The sequence below is a fragment of the Myotis daubentonii genome, chromosome 8, assembly GCF_963259705.1.
Source record: "Myotis daubentonii chromosome 8, mMyoDau2.1, whole genome shotgun sequence".
NCBI lineage: Eukaryota > Metazoa > Chordata > Mammalia > Chiroptera > Vespertilionidae > Myotis > Myotis daubentonii.
Window position 1 is genome coordinate 13,649,281 of NC_081847.1, and position 20,877 is coordinate 13,670,157.

The 20,877-nt window shown below is 48.2% G+C and overlaps 1 protein-coding gene across 1 annotated transcript in view; it reads left to right on the plus strand.

Moving 5' to 3' along the window:
* Positions 1 to 20,877, plus strand: part of NINL (ninein like) — a 105,971-nt gene that overhangs the window by 77,891 nt on the left and 7,203 nt on the right. The window contains exons 17-21 of the mRNA XM_059705365.1: positions 10,403 to 10,507; positions 12,742 to 12,811; positions 15,459 to 15,617; positions 16,349 to 16,462; positions 19,930 to 20,118. Of these exons, the coding sequence (XP_059561348.1) occupies positions 10,403 to 10,507; positions 12,742 to 12,811; positions 15,459 to 15,617; positions 16,349 to 16,462; positions 19,930 to 20,118 (637 nt within the window). The remainder of the gene's footprint in view (positions 1 to 10,402; positions 10,508 to 12,741; positions 12,812 to 15,458; positions 15,618 to 16,348; positions 16,463 to 19,929; positions 20,119 to 20,877) is intronic.

Here is a 20,877-nt window from a genome sequence, read left to right on the forward strand (position 1 = left end):
GGCCAGCAGTGTGAGGTGGTGAGCAGGAGGGGACAGGTGATCCCATGATCCTCGGTGCAGGCAGGAGGGAGCAGCCTAGCCATGGTGGCCCCAGGCAGAGCCCAGCCCCTGCCCTGACACCAGAATACCCTCAAAGAGTGTCAGCCTCAGAGAGTGCAGTTGGAGTGTGCTCAACCCCAGAAGGTGGCTTCTGCTACCACAGGCGAGGGGTCCCCGAGGACCTAGTGCCTTCTGATGGCCCAGCCGGCCTGAGCCAACCTGAAACCCAGGGAAAGAGGGTAGACTGAGTCCCAGAGGGTAGGCTAGGGGGACACTAAGAGGCAGTGCGCTGTTGTCAAGGAGCAAGCTGGGAACCTGAGCAGGGAGCCAACCCCTGCTGGGACCGTGGGGCAGGCCTAGTGCGGTGAGACCACCCTGGAGTGGGGCTGCAGCACAGTGGGGAAAGGCCAGGAGGGGCACCTCAAGCCCACCCAGGCTCACTGGCCCCCGGGTGGCTGGGCAGGAAGAGCTCGATGCCCTGGGGGAGGCAGAGGCTGAAGTGGCCCTGAAAGAGAGAAGAATGACATGAAAACCAAACTTCCGGACCTGGAAGATGTTATTTGGGCTCTTGAGAAAAAAGCAGATTCAAGAGAAAACAGGTGTGGTGTCTCCCATTTTCAGAATGCAAGTTACACCCTCTAACCTCTCACTAACTGCACATGTGCCTTCCCCCCGCCACCGACCAGCTCGCAGCTGCTGACGAGGTGCTTGTACAGAGGTCCTAAGCCCGAACTCGACCTCAGTCACCCCCAGGTCACCAGGCTCCCAGGAGGGGGCAGAGGGCTATCTCAGCTGGCTCTGGTGTCCTCTGCCCTTGTCCTTAGGAAGTTCTTGGTGGTGTCACAAGACAAGACACTGTGCCCGGAGCCCCTTGGTCACCTGCGCCCTCTTCCATGTGACTAAGTAGGATGCACCACTGCGCCCACCAGTGTGTGTACCAGGCATTGTCCTTGAACGGCAGGTTTCTGTGCTGTTGGGGCAGCAGCAGAGGAGGCCGTCCATTAAGGAAAGTGCCCCTCTGCTGCTGTGTGTGGGCTTGCAGCGACAGGGCTGGGCACGGTGCCCCAACAGGCCCTGAGACTGCTGCAGCCGGTGCCTTCAAGGGCACCCCAGGGTGGGGAAGTGGCCTGGAGATGTCCGTCTGTTGGCAAGGTACAGAGAGCCCAGGTGTGCAGCCAGGTCCTCCTCCAGGCTCCCCTGAGGGACTCAGGCCGGCACATGCTCTTTCTCAGAAGCCTGGAGTTCTAGGTCTTTCCCGATGCTGCAGAGCACGGCTCCAGGTGCTCTTCTTGCTCCTCGGGAGACAGGGCTGCCCTGGGAGGTGTGGGCACTTGCATGCCACAGCGACTGAGTGACATGGTCACTGCTCCGCATGCAGAGCCATTGGGTCCCACCTGGGAGGTGCCTGCTTCATGTGGAGATGGAAGCTGCCTGGGGTCCTGTGTCATTTGTCCAAGCGGGTGATCCTGGTTCACAGCAGACGCGGGCTGTCTGAGCGTGATCACAGGCGTGTGGGGAGACCTGCATTCCAGCTCAGGCGCCAGCTCCTCTAGCTGGGACCATGGACAAGTTGCTTTATTGAAAAAAATAAAAGGTAATGTAGGATTTATGAGAAACCTAAAAGAATAAATGTCAGTACACCACCCAGCTTAACAAAGAAAATATTAGCGTGCTAGAGGTCCCTGGGCACTCCCTCCTCTGGGAGGTGCCTGTCCTGAAGGGGCTGTTCACTGCCCTCTAGGCATTGCTTCATGCTCCTGCCTCTTAGGTGGGTGTTCCTGAACAATGTGGGACCTTGTTTGTGGGGGCCTGACTTCCAAGTTTCCTTATCCATAGAGAGGTGGTGCTGTACCTCAAAAAGGGCATGGAGCCCTGGCCGGTGTTGCTCAGGGGTTAGAGCGTAGACCTGGGCATGGAAGAGACACAGGTTTGATTCCCAGTCAAGGGCATGTACCTGGGTTGTGGGTTCACTCCCCATCCCTGATCGGGGTGTGTGAGGGAGGCAACCAATTGATGTGTCTCTCTCACATCAATGTTCCTCTCGTCCTCTCTCTCCTTCCCTCCCGTTCACTCTCTCTCTCTGAAAAGCAATGGGAAAAAAATCCTTGAGTGAGAATTAACAACAACAACAAAAAAGCAGGGGCAAGAAGCATGAGATGAATGTGTGAACATGAGCTTACCATTGCGGCTGTTCCATAGCAAGTCCCCTATAAACAGGCCAGTCATGGGCCCAGCGCGAGCACCTTGGGGACCTGCTCCATGCGTGAGTCCACAGCCGCATACCAGGGACTTGGGCACAGAGCAGCCCAGCGCCTGGAGTCCCACTCTGTCGTCCCTTTCAAATGCTTCTCCGTGGACAGACACGAGGGCCCAGACTTGTGCTATTCGAATTCTCCACCCCAGCCCCCAGTGGTCCGCCACTCACTGACAAGTCCTGGCAGGCTGCCCTGTTCTCCTCCTGCTTCCCTGACATGCGCATTCCGTGGCCTGTCGGCCCCACAGCTGGTCACAGTTCATCTCAGCAGGGTCTCCACTTGTTTAACAGTGTTTCGGGGCACCTGCTATCTGCCAGCACAGTTAGGGTTGCAGTTGGGAGCAAAACAGATGTTTGGAGTTTTCATCCCACTGCGAAGCACCACGCTTCCTGCATGTCCCTGTGTTAAAAGGAAATGTGTCATCCTTCAAAGGATGAGGAAACAAAGGCCATGCCACTCAAACCAGGTCCATTTTTTCAGGGACACATGCAGGTGTGGTGAAATCCTAAGAGAATATATAGAAAGAATCAACCCAAATTCAAGCTGTGAGTTTCCTGCGAGGCTGGGGTTCAGGTCTGGGAAGACCACATGGCACAGGGCCAGCCCCCATCAGGCCGAGGAGACCTACTGTGTGGCTGACAGGGAAAGAGGCTTGTCTCAGGTTAGAGCAGTGGTTCTCAACCTTCCTAATGCCGCAGACCTTTAATACAGTTCCTCATATTGCTGTGACCCCCAACCATAAAATTGTTTTCGTTGCTACTCCATAACTGTAATGTTGCTACTGTTATGAATCGTCATGTAAATATCTGATAGGCAGGATGTATTTTCATTGTTACAAATTGAACATAATTAAAGCATAGTGATTAATCACAAAAACAATGTGTAATTATACATGTGTTTTCCGATGGTCTTAGGCGACCCCTGTGAAAGGGTCATTCAGCCCCCAAAGGGGTCGCGACCCACAGGTTGGCGACCCACAGGTTGAGAACCGCTGGGTTAGAGGGATCTGCAGTGTGAGGAGACAGTCTGTTCGAGGGGAAGGTGGGCAGTTGCCTGCTCTAATGGGAATGGGAGGGCTTCCTAAGAGCAAGCTGCTGGGGGCTGGACTGGGCACAGCAGTGGATGAGAGGGCCGAGGAGGTGGCTGCTGCAGCTGCCGAGGCAGGAGGTGACGGTGGCTGGGCCATAGTGATGGCCGCAGAGGTGCGGGACGTTGACTGGCAGAAGCTGGAGACTGAATCGATGGGTTATGGGTGGATGGGATATGGGCAGGGAGGTTGGAAATGGGTCACAGAGCAATTAAAGAACTCCCAGGAAATGCCACCAGGAAGGGAGAAGAAAGGGGGTGGGAATCCATTACTTATGAGGAGCCTTTGGTACTGTCCACTGTAGAGGGTGGTTGGGTGAAGTGACGGGGGCGGATCCCAAAACCGAGGGGCTGGTGTCTTTTGGAGAAGGTTGCTGTAGGAGGAAGGGACACCTGTGTCAGCAGCCACTGAGAGCCAAGGGCGCAGGCACCCCCAGCAGGAGACCACCAGCATCCTCTATCCCGAGGCTGGGCCCCAGCCTCGGCTCCTGCTCTGTGGGGGCAGGTCTGCCCCCAGCCAGTGGGCCCTTGGCCACAACTCCAGTGTGTGGTCTTATAGCCACTGTCTTTGTTATGGGGTGAGGCCACAACATTAGTAACAAAGAAACAGAATTTCCGGAGGATGAGGCCCAGAAATCAGGATTTTAACAAGATTCCCAGGTGATTCTAACGTGCAGCCAAGGTGGAGAACCACTGTCTATAGAGTGACATGACCAGATTTGGGTCGTGAAAGAATCTCTGCCAGCAGTTTAGAGAACAGCAGGGATGGTCGTCGCCCCTTCCCACCCCCTCTCTCCGTCTCTGTCTCTTTTGCACTGCACATCATATGCACACCCTTTTTATTTTTTATGAATTTGAGATAATTGCAGACATTATTGCAGACACTTTATTGCTAAATACTTCAGCATGCTATTTTGTAAGAACAAGGACATTCTCCTATATATCCACAATATCATGATCAGATATGGGAAATTTAACATAAATTCAATGCTATTTTTAATTTACACTCCATGTTCAGTTATCCCTAATTGTTTCAATATGTTCTTTTAAAAAAAAACTTTTTAAAAAATATATTTTTATTGATTTCAGAGAGGAAGGGAGAGAGAGATAGAAACATCAATGATGAGAAAGAATCATTGATCAGCTGCCTCCTGCATGCCCCCTACTGGGGATTGAGCCACAACCCGGACATGTACCCTTGACCAGAATCGAACCCAGAACCCTTCAGTCCGCTCTTTTCCACTAAGCCAAATCGGCTAGGGCTCAATATGTTCTTTATTGTTTGTACACTCCAGATCCAATCAAGGATTCTACTATGCATTTAGTTATCATATCTCTTTAATTTCCTTTCATCTAAGAGAGTATTAGTTTATAAGTTAATTTTTGTCCGCAAAAATTGATCATTTTAAGTGTATAAATCAGTGGCGTTAAACATTCACAGTGTTGCACAATTGCTACCACTATGCAGTTCCAAAACTTCCATCATCCCAAACAAAAACTCTGTGCCTATTAAACAGTAATTTTTGCTAGTGTTGTATTGAGAGGGTTTTATCAGCAATATTGATAAGAAATGTTGGTCTGTAGTTTTGCTCGAGTGTCTTTGTCTGGCTTTGGTATTAGAATAATGCTGGCCTCGTAGAATGAGCCGGGACGTAGTTCCTCCTCTTCAGTGTTTGGGAGGAGTTTGAGAAGGGTTGCTATTAATTCTTTCAAAGTTTGGTGAAATCCACCAGAGAATCCATCTGCTTCCTGGGCTTTCCCTTGTTCCGAGGTGTTTGATGATAATTAAACCTCCTTAATAGTTAGTTGTAGGTCTTTCAGATTTTCTGTTTTTTTCATGAGTCAGTCTGGGTAGATCATGTATTTTCTAGGCATTTGAACACTAACATTTTAAAAGACTCAACACCAGGTGTGTTGCAGAATGACCCTCAGTCTGGGTGCCTGTTTTCCTCATGGCTCGGTTCAGATGGACTGTATTAGGTGAGATTACTGCTTGCGGATATTGCATCCTCCTCAGCTGGTCCGTGGAGGCTCCTGTTTCTTCCTGTATCTCATGCCTTCCTTAGAGGACCATGTTCTTTCTTTCTGATGTGCAGCCTGTGGAAAAGTTCTTTTAGTGAGACTCTCCTGCGAATAAATTCCCTCAGTTTTTGTCTGTCTGAATGTGTCTCAAATATGTGTCTATTTTTGAAAGAGAGTATTCCTAGGGATACAAATCTAGGTTAACAGTTCAAGAGCTGTCTGCTGTACATGTTCAGTATCTTCGAGATTCCTTTGTTGGCATTGAATAGTTTGTGCTGTGTCTAATTGTTGTCCCTTTGTAAATGTATTAGCTTCCGATTGCTGCTGTAACACATCACCACAAAGCTAGTGGCTTAAAACAACACAGTCTATGACAGCCATGGGCAAACTACGGCCCGCTGCCGGATCCGGCCGTTAGAAATGAATAAAACTAAAAAAAAAAAAAAGACCGTACCCTTTTATGTAATGATGTTTACTTTGAATTTATATTAGTTCACACAAACACTCCATCCATGCTTTTGTTCCGGCCCTCCGGTCCAGTTTAAGAACCCATTGTGGCCCTCGAGTCAAAAAGTTTGCCCACCCCTGGTCTATGATGTCACAGTTTCAGAATCTCTTTTCTTGCCCTTTTTCAGTTACTGCTCTCATTTTCTCATTCTGTGGTTTCTGACCCCTTCCATCTTTAAAGCCAGCAATGACTGGTCAGGTCCTCCTCTGACACTGACTCTTGTTAATCCTCACCCAAGGACATTTTTTCCACTGCTTTTTCAGAGAGTGGAAAGGAGAGAGGGAGGGGAGAGAGAGAAAGAGAGAGAGAGAGAAACATGGATGTGAGAAAGACACAGCGATTGGTTGCCTCCTGCACACACCCCAACTGAGACCGGGGATCGAACCTGCAACCCAGGCACATGTCCCTGACTGGGAGTGGAATCTCTGACTCTCTGGTATGTGGGGCGATGCTCTAACCATTGAGAACACTGGCCAGGGCCTGGCACTGACTCTTATGCTTCCCTCTTCCACATTTAAGGACCCTGTGATTACATTGGGCCCACCTGGATCTCTCAGGATACTCTCCCTAAGTCAGCTAATTAGCAACATCAGTTCCTCTTTGCCATGTAGTACAACAGTCACAGGTTCTGGGGACTAGGACATGGGCATCTTTTAGAGTCCGTTATTCTGCCTACTATGGTAGGTTATCTGAGTTAAGTCCTCTGGCTGCTTTTATTTTTAATGATATTTTTAAAAATTGATTTTAGAGAGGGAGACAAAGATAGAAACATCAGCCCTGGCTGGTTTGGCTCAGTCGGCCTGCAGACTGAAGGGGTCCTGGGTTTGATTCCAGTCAAGGGCACTTGCTTGAGTTGCGGGCTCAAGCCCTAGTGAGGGGCAGGCAGGAGGCAACCTATCAATGATTCTCTCTCATCATTGATGCTTCAAGCTCTCTCTCCCTCTCCTTTCCTCTCTAAAATCAATAAAAATATATATTTTTAAAAAGATAGAAACATCAATGATGAGAGAATCATTGATCGGATGCCTCCTGCACTCCCCACGCTGGGGATGGAACCTGCATATACCCTGACTGGGAATCGAACCATGACCTCCTGGTTCATAGGTTGATGCCCAATCATTGAGCCACACCAGCCAGGATGGCTGCTTTTAAAATCTCTATATTTTGCAGTTTTTCTTTTATGTATTTAGTTGTATATTTTTTTAAAAAAATTTTATTGATTTTTTTACAGAGAGGAAGGGAGAGGGATAGAGAGAAACGTCGATGAGAGAGAAATATTGATCAGTTGCCTCCTGCACGCCCCCTACTGAGGATCGAGCCTGCAACCAAGGTACATGCCCTCGACAGGAGTTGAACCTGGGACCTTTCAGTCCATGGCTCAATGCTCTATCCACTGAGCCAAACCGGTCAGGGCTAGTTGTATATTTTTATTATATACACAAGAAAAAATACACAATGAGAAGAATTGTCAACAAATTGAACACATCTATGTTATCAGCAACCAGAACAAGAAACAGAGCCCCCAAATCCTGACTTCTAACCACATAGATTACTTTTGCCAATTTTTGTACTTTATGTAAAGGACTCACACAGTGTGTACTCTTTTGTATCTGTCTTTCTTGGCTCAACATATGTTTGTGAGGTTCATCCAGGTTTTTGCTTATACCTATAGTTTGTGCATTTGTGTTGCTATGGCAGTCTGTTGTGTGAATTAACCACAATGTATTCATTGATGAGTATTTGAGTAGTTTCTAGTGTTTATCTATCACGAGTAATAATGCTGAAAAAGTTCTTGTAAATGTCTTTTTGAGCATGTAGGTTGGGATGTACCTAAGAATGGAATTGTTGGGCCATAGGGAATAGATGCGGTTTCCCTTTAACTTACCTTACTTAAAATATTATGCCTATTAAATGTATAGATTTGTGTCTTAAAAAACTCTCAGCCCGGCCCAGTGGTTGAGTGTCAACCTATGAACCAGGAGGTCACGATTCGATTCCCGTTTAGAGCACATGCCCAGGTGTAGGCTCAATCCCTGGTGGGTGGCGTGCAGGAGGCAGCTGATTAATGATTTCTCTCATCATTGATATTTCTATCTCTCCCTCTCCATTCCTCTCTCTGAAATCGGTTAAAAGAAAAAACATATTAAAAAAACTCTCAGCTATTAAACTATTGTCTCTCCTCTCACGCTCTTGAATTAAATAAATGATGTTAGAACTTTTCTCTTTTCTTCCATTTCTTAAACTCTTTTTCATATCTTCCATCCTGTTTTCTCTCTCACATTCTGGGTACTTTTTTCATATCTCTGTGTTCAAGGTTAGTAATTCTTTCTTCAATTGTGTCTAATCTGCCATTTAACCCATTCAGTGTTTAACATTGACTTTTTTCATTTCCAAAAATTTTGTGGTTTTCTTTTATTTCCACAAACTCTGTTTGGTCCTGTCTGGACTCTCTTGATAATTTATTCATGTTCATTTTTAAATGTCAATCTTTTACTTATATAAACATTCCATAATACTTATCTTTAGTTTGTGTCTGATGATTCCAATATCCAAGATTTCTGTGGGGTCTAATTCTGTTGTTTTTGCTCCTGCTGACTCTCATAGGTGGCTTTTTTCCATGTATATTGTGGTGATTTTTTATTGTGAGCTCCTGTTTATGTGATATTAATCTCTGGAAATCCTGGGAGCTGTAGTAGAGGGTGCTTTCTGCAGGAAGAATGCATAATGCTTTTGCCCACAATTGGGGGCCTACTAATCTGGGACCACGTTAACCTCCTTCTAGGGTACTGGCTTAATGCACTTGTCCACTGTGCAGTTTCTCCATGCTGCTGACATAGGCACTGGCCTCGGGTAACCCCATCTTTGTGTTACTTAATGCTCACAGCTTTGGTTTCAGCTTCCAGGTTTTTGTTTTATTTGGGGGCCCTTGGTGGTTTCCATTACCTTCAGAGAGAACAGTCACACATTGTGTGACCAGCTTCACACAGATTCCACTTGTTTGGTGAGTGTGTGGGGGATGGGATGGGGCAACCATCAGCTTATCTGACATCTAGGAAGCTGGAAGTAGATGCCCTGCTTCCCTTCCCTTATCCCCCCCCCCCCCCCTGCCCACACACACACATATACCTGCCTTGAATCAATTTGTTTTCCATACTGGAGCCAGAGTGACAGTTTCAAAACACAGATCTCATTTTTTTTTTTACTCCCCTGCTTGAAAACCTTTGCTGCTTTTAAAATTCCAGTGATTTCTATTTTTTTTATATTTCTCTTTAGTTCCTTGTGAGATAAAATGAAGCCATGAAAGAGGTACTTGATATTATGACCATAATACATAAACTGTCACATTAATGAGATCATGTGGCTTTGAGTATTTTTAGATTGAGAACATTACAAGCTAATGCCAGACAGACCAACATGTATTAAGAATAAAGTCTCTGGCCCAGCTGGTGTGGCTCAGTGGATTGAGCATTGTCCCATGCACTAAGAAGTCGCTGGTTCGATTCCTGATCAGGGCGCATGCCCAGGTTGTGGGCTCCATCCCCACTAGGGGGTCAGTGTTTCTCTCATCAATGTTTTTCTCTTCTTCTCTCTCCATCTCCCTTCCTCTCTCTCTAAAATCAATAAAAACATATTTTTAAAAAGACATGTGTTCAGGTGAGGATTTTTTTGAAATGTAGCTTTTAAAACAGGAATAAATTCTCTGGGCAGCAAGTATGGGTTTTAGCCGCCTCATTTGTGGTATTTGCTGGTAAGTTGCTCATCTGTCATACAGTGATGGTGTTACATAAGCAGAGACTCTAGATCATCAGAGAGCAGAGGTGGCCTTAGACACAGTTGGTTCATGTAGTAGCTGTTTATACTTGCTTTTTCTCCCTGGAAGAATTCACCTGATATCAGGTTTCTCTCCATAATCGATGTGGGCACCTTCCTAGGTTTCTCCTCCCAGTGCTGTGGCCTCCGAGAACAGGGTAGGGGGAGGTACTCTACCTGAGGAGGAAAATGTGCCCGTGTGCTTCGATCTTCTTATTCCTGTGTTTCTTAGCTCCATGCCGGAGTTCACTGGCGGAAGGACAGATATCCTCTGCAGTAACCGAGGACTCACACCCAATATTGTGCATTGGTACCAACCACAGACACTCACATTTCAGTTAGAGTGTATAAGGTGCAGGAGCAGGTCAGCTGTAAACACAGAGTAAATGGAACCAAGGTACTGAATATATTAGTGCGTTGTTGGTGGTGTGACCATTTTGGAAGCTAAGAAAGCTTTGCTTTCTGTAGCTTCTCTCTGGGGAGATGCAAACTGTAGCATGTTGTAACTGGATAGCGAGAAAGGAAAAGGGAAAGTATGTCCTGTGCCACCATCTAGAGAAGGGGAAATGTAGACGGCAGGACTACAGTGACTTCCGACTTCAAGACCCGACTGATGTGGGCTGCATATGGTACCTAGTGCCCGAGTTTCCAGTCTTCTTTCTCTTTTCTGTCTTTCATGCAGAATTAAGTTGGATAGGCTTTCTGAAGAAAACACAGTGTTGAAAAATGAGCTGGGGAGAATGCAGCAAGAGCTTGAATCTACAGAAAGGACAAATGATGCACAAAGGTAAGAGCCCTGTCTCACTGTTTCGCTCAGAACTTACAGCCTATGACACATGTTACTCTTTGTAGAATGAGCTTAGCTGGTATTGCTGTAGAAAGTGGGAGATGTTCACAGAGCGATCCCGCATTCCAGAAAACCCTAAGTGGGCGAGCCGTGCTGACCTCTGACCAGCCTGGACATGCATGAGAGGGCTCAGGCCTCCTTCCAAATGCTGGCAACTGCCTTCCTTCCTGAGAGTCTGGTCTCAGAAGTTTGGGTAGAAAGTGCGAGCATGCAGCACAGTCATCACCACAGTGAGCAGCTGCAGCACAGGCCCGCTTACCTCTGAAGTCAGTGTTCCCATGCTTCTCACCCCTGCAGAAATAGTTCACATTATGCTAAGGGCGGGGGAGCAGCAAGTACTTTTGTAGGGGTAAGTGGTGCCCCCGAGGCCTTTCTGGGCAAGGAAATCTGTTCACTCATGTCCTGATAATGGTTTCAGCTATGCTTTTCTCCAAGATTCATTTCTGCCTATTGATTTTAGTGAGTCTGTTAGGGGTGAGGCGGACACAGGAAACCTGCTGGTGGATTTCTGCTTTCACTCCCGTAGCCCTGTCTTATCCAAGGACAGTGGGTTGGCCTTTTTTTTTTAGCTCTGGAATTGAAGAAGAACTCAGCTCTAAAAGGCTGAGAATGTGGTACTGATTTGATTAAATTGCCATGATTATTAAGATATGGAATCCAGACCAGGTAGGCAAACAAGTGATTGTGATCACATTATAGCAGTTCTGAAATCTAAGAGTTTTTCACCCCAGGAACCATTTTTTCCCTACATTTGCTGCCAGACCCCTTTGACAACGGACCTTAGTGGATGTAGGGCTCTTTGTGTCTTTATGCTGTTGGTAGTGAACAGTCGCATGAGGTGCCCGAGAGAGATTCATGGGTGCAGTTGAGGGATGTTATAGATCAGTGGTTCTCAACCTTCCTAGTGACACTACCCTTTAATACAGTTCCTCATGTTGTGGTGACCCCCAACCATAAAATTATTTTCGTTGCTACTTCATAACTGTAATTTTGCTACTGTTATGAATCGTAATGTAAATATCTGATATGCAGGATGTATTTTTATTGTTACAAATTGAACATAATTAAAGCATAGTGATTAATCACAATAACAATATCAACACTAATAAAAGAGAAAAATGGTAATTGGTGTACGAGCTACCCTTTTCATTGGCTAATCAGGGCTATATGCAAATTAACTGCCAACTAAGATTGGCAGTTAACTGCCAACAAGATGGTGGTTAATTTGCATATGTAGGCACAATGCAGGGAGGTGAAAGGGAAAGCAGGAAGAAGCCCCCTGCCACTGACAGTGATTGGAAACCCAGGGGGGAGCTAAGAGCTGGGGGGAAGGACAAAGGCGGCCCTGGGGCTGCCTTTGCCCTGCCCCCCAGCCATGATCGGATAATCAGGCGCCTTTGCCGCCCTGGCCAGTGATAGCAGGAAGTAGGGGTGGAGCCAGCGATGGGAGCTGGGCACGGTCGAAGCTGGCAGTCCCAGGAGCTAGGGGTCCCTTGCCTGGGCCTAAAGCGAAGCCCACAATCGCTGTGGGTCCCCGCTGCCTGGGCTGCATGCCTCAGCCAGAGGCGTCCTGCAGGGGCAGGGGCGGAGCCCACGCGATCGCGGCGCCCCCCGCTGCCACTGCAGGTCCCTGCTGCCTGGGGCCGGATGCCTAGGCCAGAGGCATCAGGCCTGGGCAAGGGGCCGATCCTGCGATTGGAGGGTGATGGGGGTCAACGCCTGAGGGCTCCCAGTATGTGAGAGGGGGCAGGCTGGGCTGAGGGACACTCCCCCCCCCTACACACACCCAGTGCACGAATTTCGTGCACCGGGCCCCTAGTGTAATTATATATGTGTTTTCCGATGGTCTTAGGCGACCCCTGTGAAAGGGTCGTTCAACCCCCAAAGGGGTCTCAACCCGTAGGTTGAGAACCGCTGTTATAGAGGCTTTTGTTCTGTAACACTGGCAGTGTCCTCTGGTCCTGAGGATTGGGACCCGCTTGGATCAGCAGCGGCAGTAGTGTACAGTAGGAACAGAGTGGTGGTTGTGGGCGCCAAGAGCAGGTGTGAGAGTGGTATGTGGCCACAGATCCAAGGCGCTGCGGTTACCATGGGCGATGACGGGGGTGGGGGGGTGGGGGTGGGGGTAAGAAACCACTGGTCAAAGTGATATTGTTAATTTTGCTTTTCAACAGGAAGGAAATTGAGCTTTTAAAGAGAGACAAGGAGAAGGCCTGCTCTGAAATGGAAGAGCTCAACAAACAGGTCAAGTATCGACACCTGGCATGCCGTTAATGCCACCCTCCTTTTCTTCATTATTTTGAATAATTTCAAACTCACTAAAAGGAAATAGAGAAATGTTTTTCTGGAAGATCTGAGTGAGTTGCTGACCCATCGCCCCCCTCATCCCTCAAAAGTCAGGAAATGAATGTGGTACAGACCCCGCCTTAGTCTCCTCCTGTTCCGTTTTGCCAGCCGCCCCCCTCATTCAGAATCCCGCCTGGCATTTAGTCCCCTTCTGTCTGTTCCCCTTGGGTTTTAGGACCTTGCCACTTTTGATGATAACAAGCAGTTACTTTGTATGAAGTTCTTCAGTTTAGTTTATCTGATGTTTCCTTGTGATTAGATTTAGATAATGCATCTTTGGTAAGAATATAAAAAAATGAGCCCTAGCTGGTTTGGCCCAGCGGATGGAGCATTGGCCTATGGGCTGAAGGGTCCCAGGTTCAATTCTGGTCGAGGTCATATGCCCGGGTTTCAAGCTCAATCCCCAGTGGGGGGCGTGCAGGAGGCAGCCGATCAATGATTCTCATCATTGATGTTTCTATCTCTCTCTCCCTCTCCCTTCCTTTCTGGAATCAATAAGAATATATTTTAAAAAAGAATATAAAAAGTGATATTGTGTTCTTCTCATTTCATCCTGCCAGGGGGACAGTGATTTGTCCCATTACTAACAATTCTCTGTTAGTGGTGCTGGCCAGGCTGCCTCACAGTAAAGCCACTTTTCCCTGTGTAACTAATGAGCATTTTCTGTGTGGGCACTGTGATATTATGTGAATATTCTATTCTTCATCAAACTCTCACCCACTTACCTTAGCACCGTTTGTTTCTTGGTGGAGTCAGTTATTACTCTGATGGTGGCCAATTGGTGACGAACTCCGCCATTCCTTTTGTTTTATTATTTGGTATTCCAGTGTAAGGAAGAACTTCCTCTTCTCCCCATTTATTTATTTATTTACACCATTATATTCCTACACATATGTTTTATTCAATGGGTTATAATATGTTACCACCATTTACTGATGGCTTAGAGAAAGCTATCATCTCCTATGTCCTCACATGGTCTCACCTGCTTCGTGTCTGTCCTATCTCTTCTTATTAAGAGACCATTATGTTGGATTAGGGCCTACTCGAATGACTTCCTTTTACCTTAAACACCTCTTTTTTTTTTAAGAGGCTTTTTTTAAACAACTCTTTAAAGACCCTATTTCTTTCTCTTTAAAAATACATATATATATATTTTTAAATATATTTTATTGATTTTTCACAGAGAGGAAGGGAGAGGGATAGAGAGTTAGAAACATCGATGAGAGAGAAACATCGATCAGCTGCCTCCTGCACACCTCCTACTGGGGATGTGCCCGCAACCAAGGTACATGCCCTTGGCCGGAATCGAACCTGGGACCTTTCAGTCCACAGGCTGATGCTCTATCCACTGAACCGAACTGATTAGGGCTAAAAATACATATTTTTGATGTCAGAGAAAAGGGGAGAGGGAGAGAGAGATAGAAAGATCAATGATGAGAGAGAATCATTGATCAGCTGCCTCTGCACGCCCCACACTGGGGATTGAGCCCACAACCCGGGCATGTGCCCTGACAGGGACTCAAACCGTGATCTGGTTCATAGGTCAACATTCAACCCCTGAGCCATGCTGGTCGGGCTAAAGACCCAATTTCTAAATATAGTACAGTTACATTCTGAGGTACTGAGAATTGTCGCTTCAACATAGGAATTTTAGGAGGACACAAATCAGCCTATTACAAATATCACAACCAATCTATTAACATTGATACAATCCATGGGTCGCATTCTGATTCCACCAGTTTTACTTCTATACTCGTGTGTGTGTGTGTGTGCGTGTGTGTATTAAATTCTACACAATTTTATCCCCTGTGTAGGTCCATATATCCACCACCAGTCAAGATACCAAATAGTTCCAATTCCACAAGGACAGTTCATGTTGTTTTTATAACCATACCCACCTTCTCCTTGCCTACCTACCTCATCCCCTAACCCACTCTGAAGGCGGGACTTCCTAGTTGCTGTTTCAATTCAGTGCATTTGCACATCCATCCAATGAACTTTGTTCAGCACCCACTATCTGCTGGGTGGTGATTATTTAGAAAAAGCAAAACACACAATTTAATCAATTCGTATACCCTACTAAAAGCTGCATTTATGTGTTTAATGAAAAAGATCAGAGGGTATTTTGAGGAGATTTATAAATTTCATTTAGGGTTTTTCCTTCAAATTGCTTAAAATAATGTTAGAAATAACTGGAAGAAATGGGAAAAATGTGAAAGGTCTTCAGAACAGTGTTTTGGATCTTCATGGCATATACCCACCTCTGGTTTTCCAGATGTGGCTCCTTTTTCCTAGGGGTAGAGGAGTTTCCTGTGCATGCACTGACTCGATCATTCTCTGCATTGCAGGGTGCTGAGTACCTCACCCACTAGCTGCCAGTAGCAGTCCTCTTACCACAGGTGGTAACCAAAAATGTCTCAAGACATTATAAATGTCCCCTGGGAAACAAAAGCTTTCCTGGTTGAGAATCACTGAAATAATCTGAATTGAGCTGTTGGTTAAAAAAAAAATAACTTTTTCATCCATTTCATCCCTTTTGTTCTAGAGTCAGAAATGCAATGATGAATTGCTTCAGCTCAACCACAGGGTCCTTCAGCTTGGAGAGGAGGCCTCTAGCCAGCAGGCCCACATTGAGAACAATGGCATCACCATTCGGCTGTTAACACAGAGATTGGAGGAGGCTGGACGCAGGGAGGAGGTGCAGGTGAGTACTGGCCAGGTCAGTGGGGTAGAGAGGGGCGGGCACATAGGAGAGGCAGCCCAACACGTATCAGGAGCAGCCCTAACGTGCCAAGAGGTAGGCACTGCCCGCAGGTGAGAGTAAGGCACCTAGCAGGCAAGCCCTGGGAACTATGTGGACTTCAGCAGCTTTTGCAAGTCCCCAGGCAGCAGAAAGGAGTTACATTCTGATGGTAAAAGAGTAAAATTGTCAGCCTCTCCGGAGGGCAGTTGGGCAAACAATGTATCAAGAGCCTCAAGAATGTCAGTATCCTCTGACTTCATGATTCTTCTTATGGGCATTTCACTGGAGTATTGTGGAAAGACTGAGCTGGAAGTGTTTTCGTTGCTGTGGTATTTGTAATAGCAAAACAGAACTGGAATCTGCTTGAATCATCCATCAACAGTTTACTGAATGAGTCAGTAAATTTAACTGAAAGCTGTTAAAATCCATGTTTTCAAATAATATCTAATGTCGTGGGGAAATGAAAGATATAATGAGAAAAGCACAGCATATGACACTGTACCAGTCTTACGGTAAAAATGCTGTGTGTAGAGGATGACAGTGCAATGTCAGGTGGGGTTCTGGGCTGCTGGGAGCATGGGTGGTTTAAATTTTGCAATTTCTGTCCTTCTGTAATTTTCTGACATTTCTACATTAAACATATATCAAATTGCTATTGCTTACACTCAGGAGGTTGATTATTTTTAAAACAGGGTGACCAAATTAAAAAACTTGAACTTGAACTTGAACTCATAAATCAGGAATGCCAAAGCCTGAGACTGTCATGGTCACAACTGAGAGAGACCCTTGAAGAAAGTCGAAACCAGGTGGGTGTACATGCTGGCCTGAGACGCTGGGTCCCCTCTGGGAAGGTGTATGTGATGGCCTGAGACGCTGGGTCCCGTCTGGGAACGTGCATATGATGGCCTGAGACGCTGTGTCCCGTCTGGGAAGGTGTGTGTGATGGCTTGAGACACTGGGTCCCGTCTGGGAAGTTGTATGTGATGGCTTGAGATGCTGGGTCCGTCTGGGAAGGTGTGTGTGATGGCTTGAGACACTGGGTCCCGTCTGGGAAGTTGTATGTGATGGCTTGAGACGCTGGGTCCGTCTGGGAAGGTGTGTGTGATGGCTTGAGACGCTGGGTCCGTCTGGGAAGGTGTGTGTGATGGCTTGAGACACTGGGTCCCGTCTGGGAAGTTGTATGTGATGGCTTGAGACGCTGGGTCCGTCTGGGAAGGTGTGTGTGATGGCTTGAGACGCTGGGTCTGTCTGGGAAGGAGAGTCAATGCAGTCAGTCTGACAGAGCGTTGCTAGGACTAATCCATCCAGAGGAATTTTCGGGTCAGCCTGAGATTGCGCAAACAGTGGGGCACTTACCAGGCCCAGGACTGAAGTCATGCCTAGTCCAGAGTTGGGTGACCTTGAGCAGCCGTGTGAAGAGCTGTCCCTCAGTGAGTGTCTTTGGTGCCCTTTATAGAACCAAGGAGCCAGAGCAGAGCTTCAGGGCAGCCTCTGAGGGGAGGTGGTGTCAGATCCAAGCAGCCAGCCAGGCCCTGGGGCAGAGTAGACCCCATGGGTGAGGATCTCCATGCCCTCGTCTCACACACGTTTACATGCACAGTGAAGCCCTCAAATTGCACGTCCCTGTCTGCTGGCTCCCACTCTCTCCTGCTCCAGCATTTATCCAGCACGTGCCAGGCTCACGAGGTGCCGAGACAGGGAGGCAGGGAGCTCGCAGCTGCGAATAGGAACCTCAGGGTGCCCTGACAGTGTGAGGTGCAGGGACACAGAGTGGGTCCCCAGTTCTTCCTGGGAGAGCCAGGCTCAAGAGGGGGAGGGAATACAGGTGTGTGACAGTAGGAGGGATCCTGAGTACTGAGACCCCAGTGCAGACTCATGTGGGGTGCTCTTGGAGGGCTAGGGGGCTGTAGGGAGGAAAGAGGGGCCGTGGGAGAGACCACCCTAAGCATGGTATGGAAGGGGTCTTAACCCATGTGGCCTCAGTCCCAGCATCAGCCTCACCTGAGTGTGGCACCCGAGTGCCTGCCTCTTCTGAGCCTCTTTGCAGGTTCCCCTACTGGCTTTTGCCCGGCCGCGGTTGCCTGGTGTGAGGGCAAGATGCCCAAAGCTGCAGAGGGGTCAGCCTGGGTGTGGGGCCCTGTAAGGCTGTTGGGGGATCCTGTAGGCTGTGAGCTTTCCCACTGCAAACAAGAACTTTCCAGGGGTACCTCTGTATTGGGGGGTTCCCTTCTCTGTTTTTAAGTCTGAAAGGACCCTTGAGAAATAGCCTTGGCCAGTTTGAGCCCTTTGAGGCTGAGTCAGCCCTCGTCACAGGCAGAAGTTACCTGACTTAATCTGCTGCAGCACGAGCTTCTTTGTGACTTAGAAGATTCCCCCCAAGACCACACCGATGAAAGCCCAGAGGAGGGAAGTAGAGGCATCTACAGAGCAGTTAAGGCACCTCTGGGTGTGCTGTGGGAGGGTGGGTGTGGAGATACGTGGGACGGACTCATTGTTATCACTGGTGCATCTGTGGATGGTTCTGAGGAGGAGCGTCTAGGACAGCCGTGGGCAAACTACGGCCCGCGGGCGGGATCCGGCCCGTTTGAAATGAATAAAACTAAAAAAAAAAAAAGACCGTACCCTTTTATGTAATGATGTTTACTTTGAATTTATATTAGTTCACACAAACACTCCATCCATGCTTTTGTTCCGGCCCTCCGGTCCAGTTTAAGAACCCATTGTGGCCCTCGAGTCAAAAAGTTTGCCCACCCCTGGACTAGGAGGTCACAGAGCCAAGCAGGTGGGACAGGCACTAGCACGGGGGCAGCTTGGATGAGGCCAAGGGAGGTCCTGTGCTGTTTTTTAAAAACATGCTGAACAAATCCAACATTCTGTTGGTCCAGCCTGGATTCGAGGGGAGGGCTCAGAGCCCACCGGTCAGTGGGTGACGGCACAGTCCCCACCTGTGAATGAGGGAGAGGCTCAGCGCCCAATTCTCAACGGGGAGAAAGAGCCGCCTGTGCCCTCCGGACCTGGGCTAGCTCCATCTGTGTCTCACTTCCATGAAGAGGGAAGTGAAAAGGACTGGACAGGATTCAGCTTGTGGATGCTTATGGGCTAGTTGCCCGTGTAGATAGTCGCCAAGTAGCGCTGCAGGGACTCCCCTGCTCTCCCCGCAGTAAAGGTCCATGTCAGGCACCAATTCAGAGAACGGGGTGGCTGTAAAGGCGGCAGTGGGGAGGGTAAGGCCGTGTGTTCAAAGGAAGCGTGCACCAGGGCATCTCTCCGGGATGACTCCTGTCCTAGAACTGCTGTGTCAGTGATGACGTGGTCCCTCAGGTGGCCCTCCAGAGATGTGAGGTGAGCAGTGACTGTTGAGAGGAACCTGGGCTGGAGGTTTGCAGCTGCTCACTCTTGGGTGGCACCCGCCCTTTCTCTCTGGCCACGTGGCCACTTTGAGACCTGCCCTAAGTGTGACATTTTTGAAATTTTTGTAAGAGTGTCTTTGAGCCAAACTGCTGACATATATCAGGGGAGCAAAGATACCCTCCTGAGTGTGACATTTGATAGAGCCTCAGAGGTGCATGAGGGCTGCTGTGGCCAGTTCTTTTAGGGGCCAAGGGAATGGTGCGTATTCTAGATGAAGCCCCCAGAGCCAGAGTGAATTACTAGTAAATGGCGTTTGGATCTGACCTCCCGCTTGCTTAGTGAAAACACTGGCCACATGATATGCAGTTCAGTCATGAGGACTCAGCATAACTCCATGAGTTCTGGGCAGTCCTCTGTGGCTGGGGAGCTTCATCCCACAGCTGCTGCCAAGTTTCCTTCTGCTCTCACTGTGTGCTACTTACCCTGTGACCCTGGCCTCAGCAGGTCTCAGAAGTGTAAATTCTCCACTTAGATTATTGCCATGTCTGGGTTGCATGGGTTATATAGTGTTTAAAGAATCAGGCTCCAATGAGGCATGCCGGACGGTAGAACTGGACAGCATATACCGTGATCTCCCGTGGATCCATTGTGAAGTCTCAGCGTCATTCTGAGGATCACAGGCACAACTTTTCCTCTCACTGTGCAGCTCTGGCTACCTGGGAGTTTTGCTGTTAGAATTCCAATGAATAGGCCCTTTACAAATTCTGCATTTTGCTGCAGATGCAGGGACCACAAAGGAGAGCAGATGCCTCCCTTGTGCTTCCAGTTGTAGGGTGTCCTTAAACAGTCCTTCGTGTCTGGCAGTGACCCTGTAACTCTCAGCAGTCACACCAAAGCTGTTGTGGCCTTTTCCCTGGTACAGCTGCACGGAGCCAACCTGAGCCCTGACCAGCCCTTGCAGGACGTCCACCAGCTGCAGAAGCAGACGGAGCAGAGCGTGCCTGTGGGCTGCATGGCAGAGCTGCGGCAGCTGCTGGAATGGGAGCAGCGGGCAGCTCAGCAGCTCTGCCAGGAGTGCAGCCTCCAGCAGGAGGAAGGGAGGCGACAGCAGGTGAGTGGGAACAAGAGCCCTGAGGTTCCAGCTGATGGTGAAGGGGAGGGAGAGGTTGGATCATGGGCCACTCAGCCTAAAACTGTCCTAGTGCCAAGGGGAAGATGGCCCAACAGCCATCCTACCTCCATGAGAACTGGTTGTACAGAAGCTCTGGGACCCCGATTTCCACTGTGAATAATGAGGACTCTTAACAGTTGCTGAGGAAGGACCAGGGCGGTGAGAGGTGCAGAGAGCCTCTCTAGGAGGCACTGAGTGAGCTGATCCTGAAGGCCTCTTCAGCCGGGGGGCCTAGTTCCTCTCAGCTGCAGTCTGTCCTTGGGGGCTGCAGAGGCTGCGGTAGGCCCATGGCTAACCGTTAGGGGCCCCACACGAATGCTTACAGGGCCTGAAAGGTGGAGAGGAGAGGCTGTGAGTGAGGCAATGGGTGCTGCTCCTCAGCTGTGTAGCTTCTGCATTTCAGTGCTCCTGATTTCAAAGAAAAGCTAAAAACTAGATTTTCATATAAACACTCCGTTTCCAAATGATGCACCTAATTAAAAAAACAATCTTAAACTTTTATGCAGACTGAAAAGAAAATTCACCCAAAGGCACATAAGGAATACAGAAGTTACTTACTGGGTACACACTGATCTAGGTATTGGAGATACAGGAATGACACACAAGGCAAAAATCTGGAGCCAAATTATAGTGGTGGTAGGGAGCCCAAAAATAAAAATGAATCATGTGGATAGCACGTCAGATGGTGGTGAGTGCGGT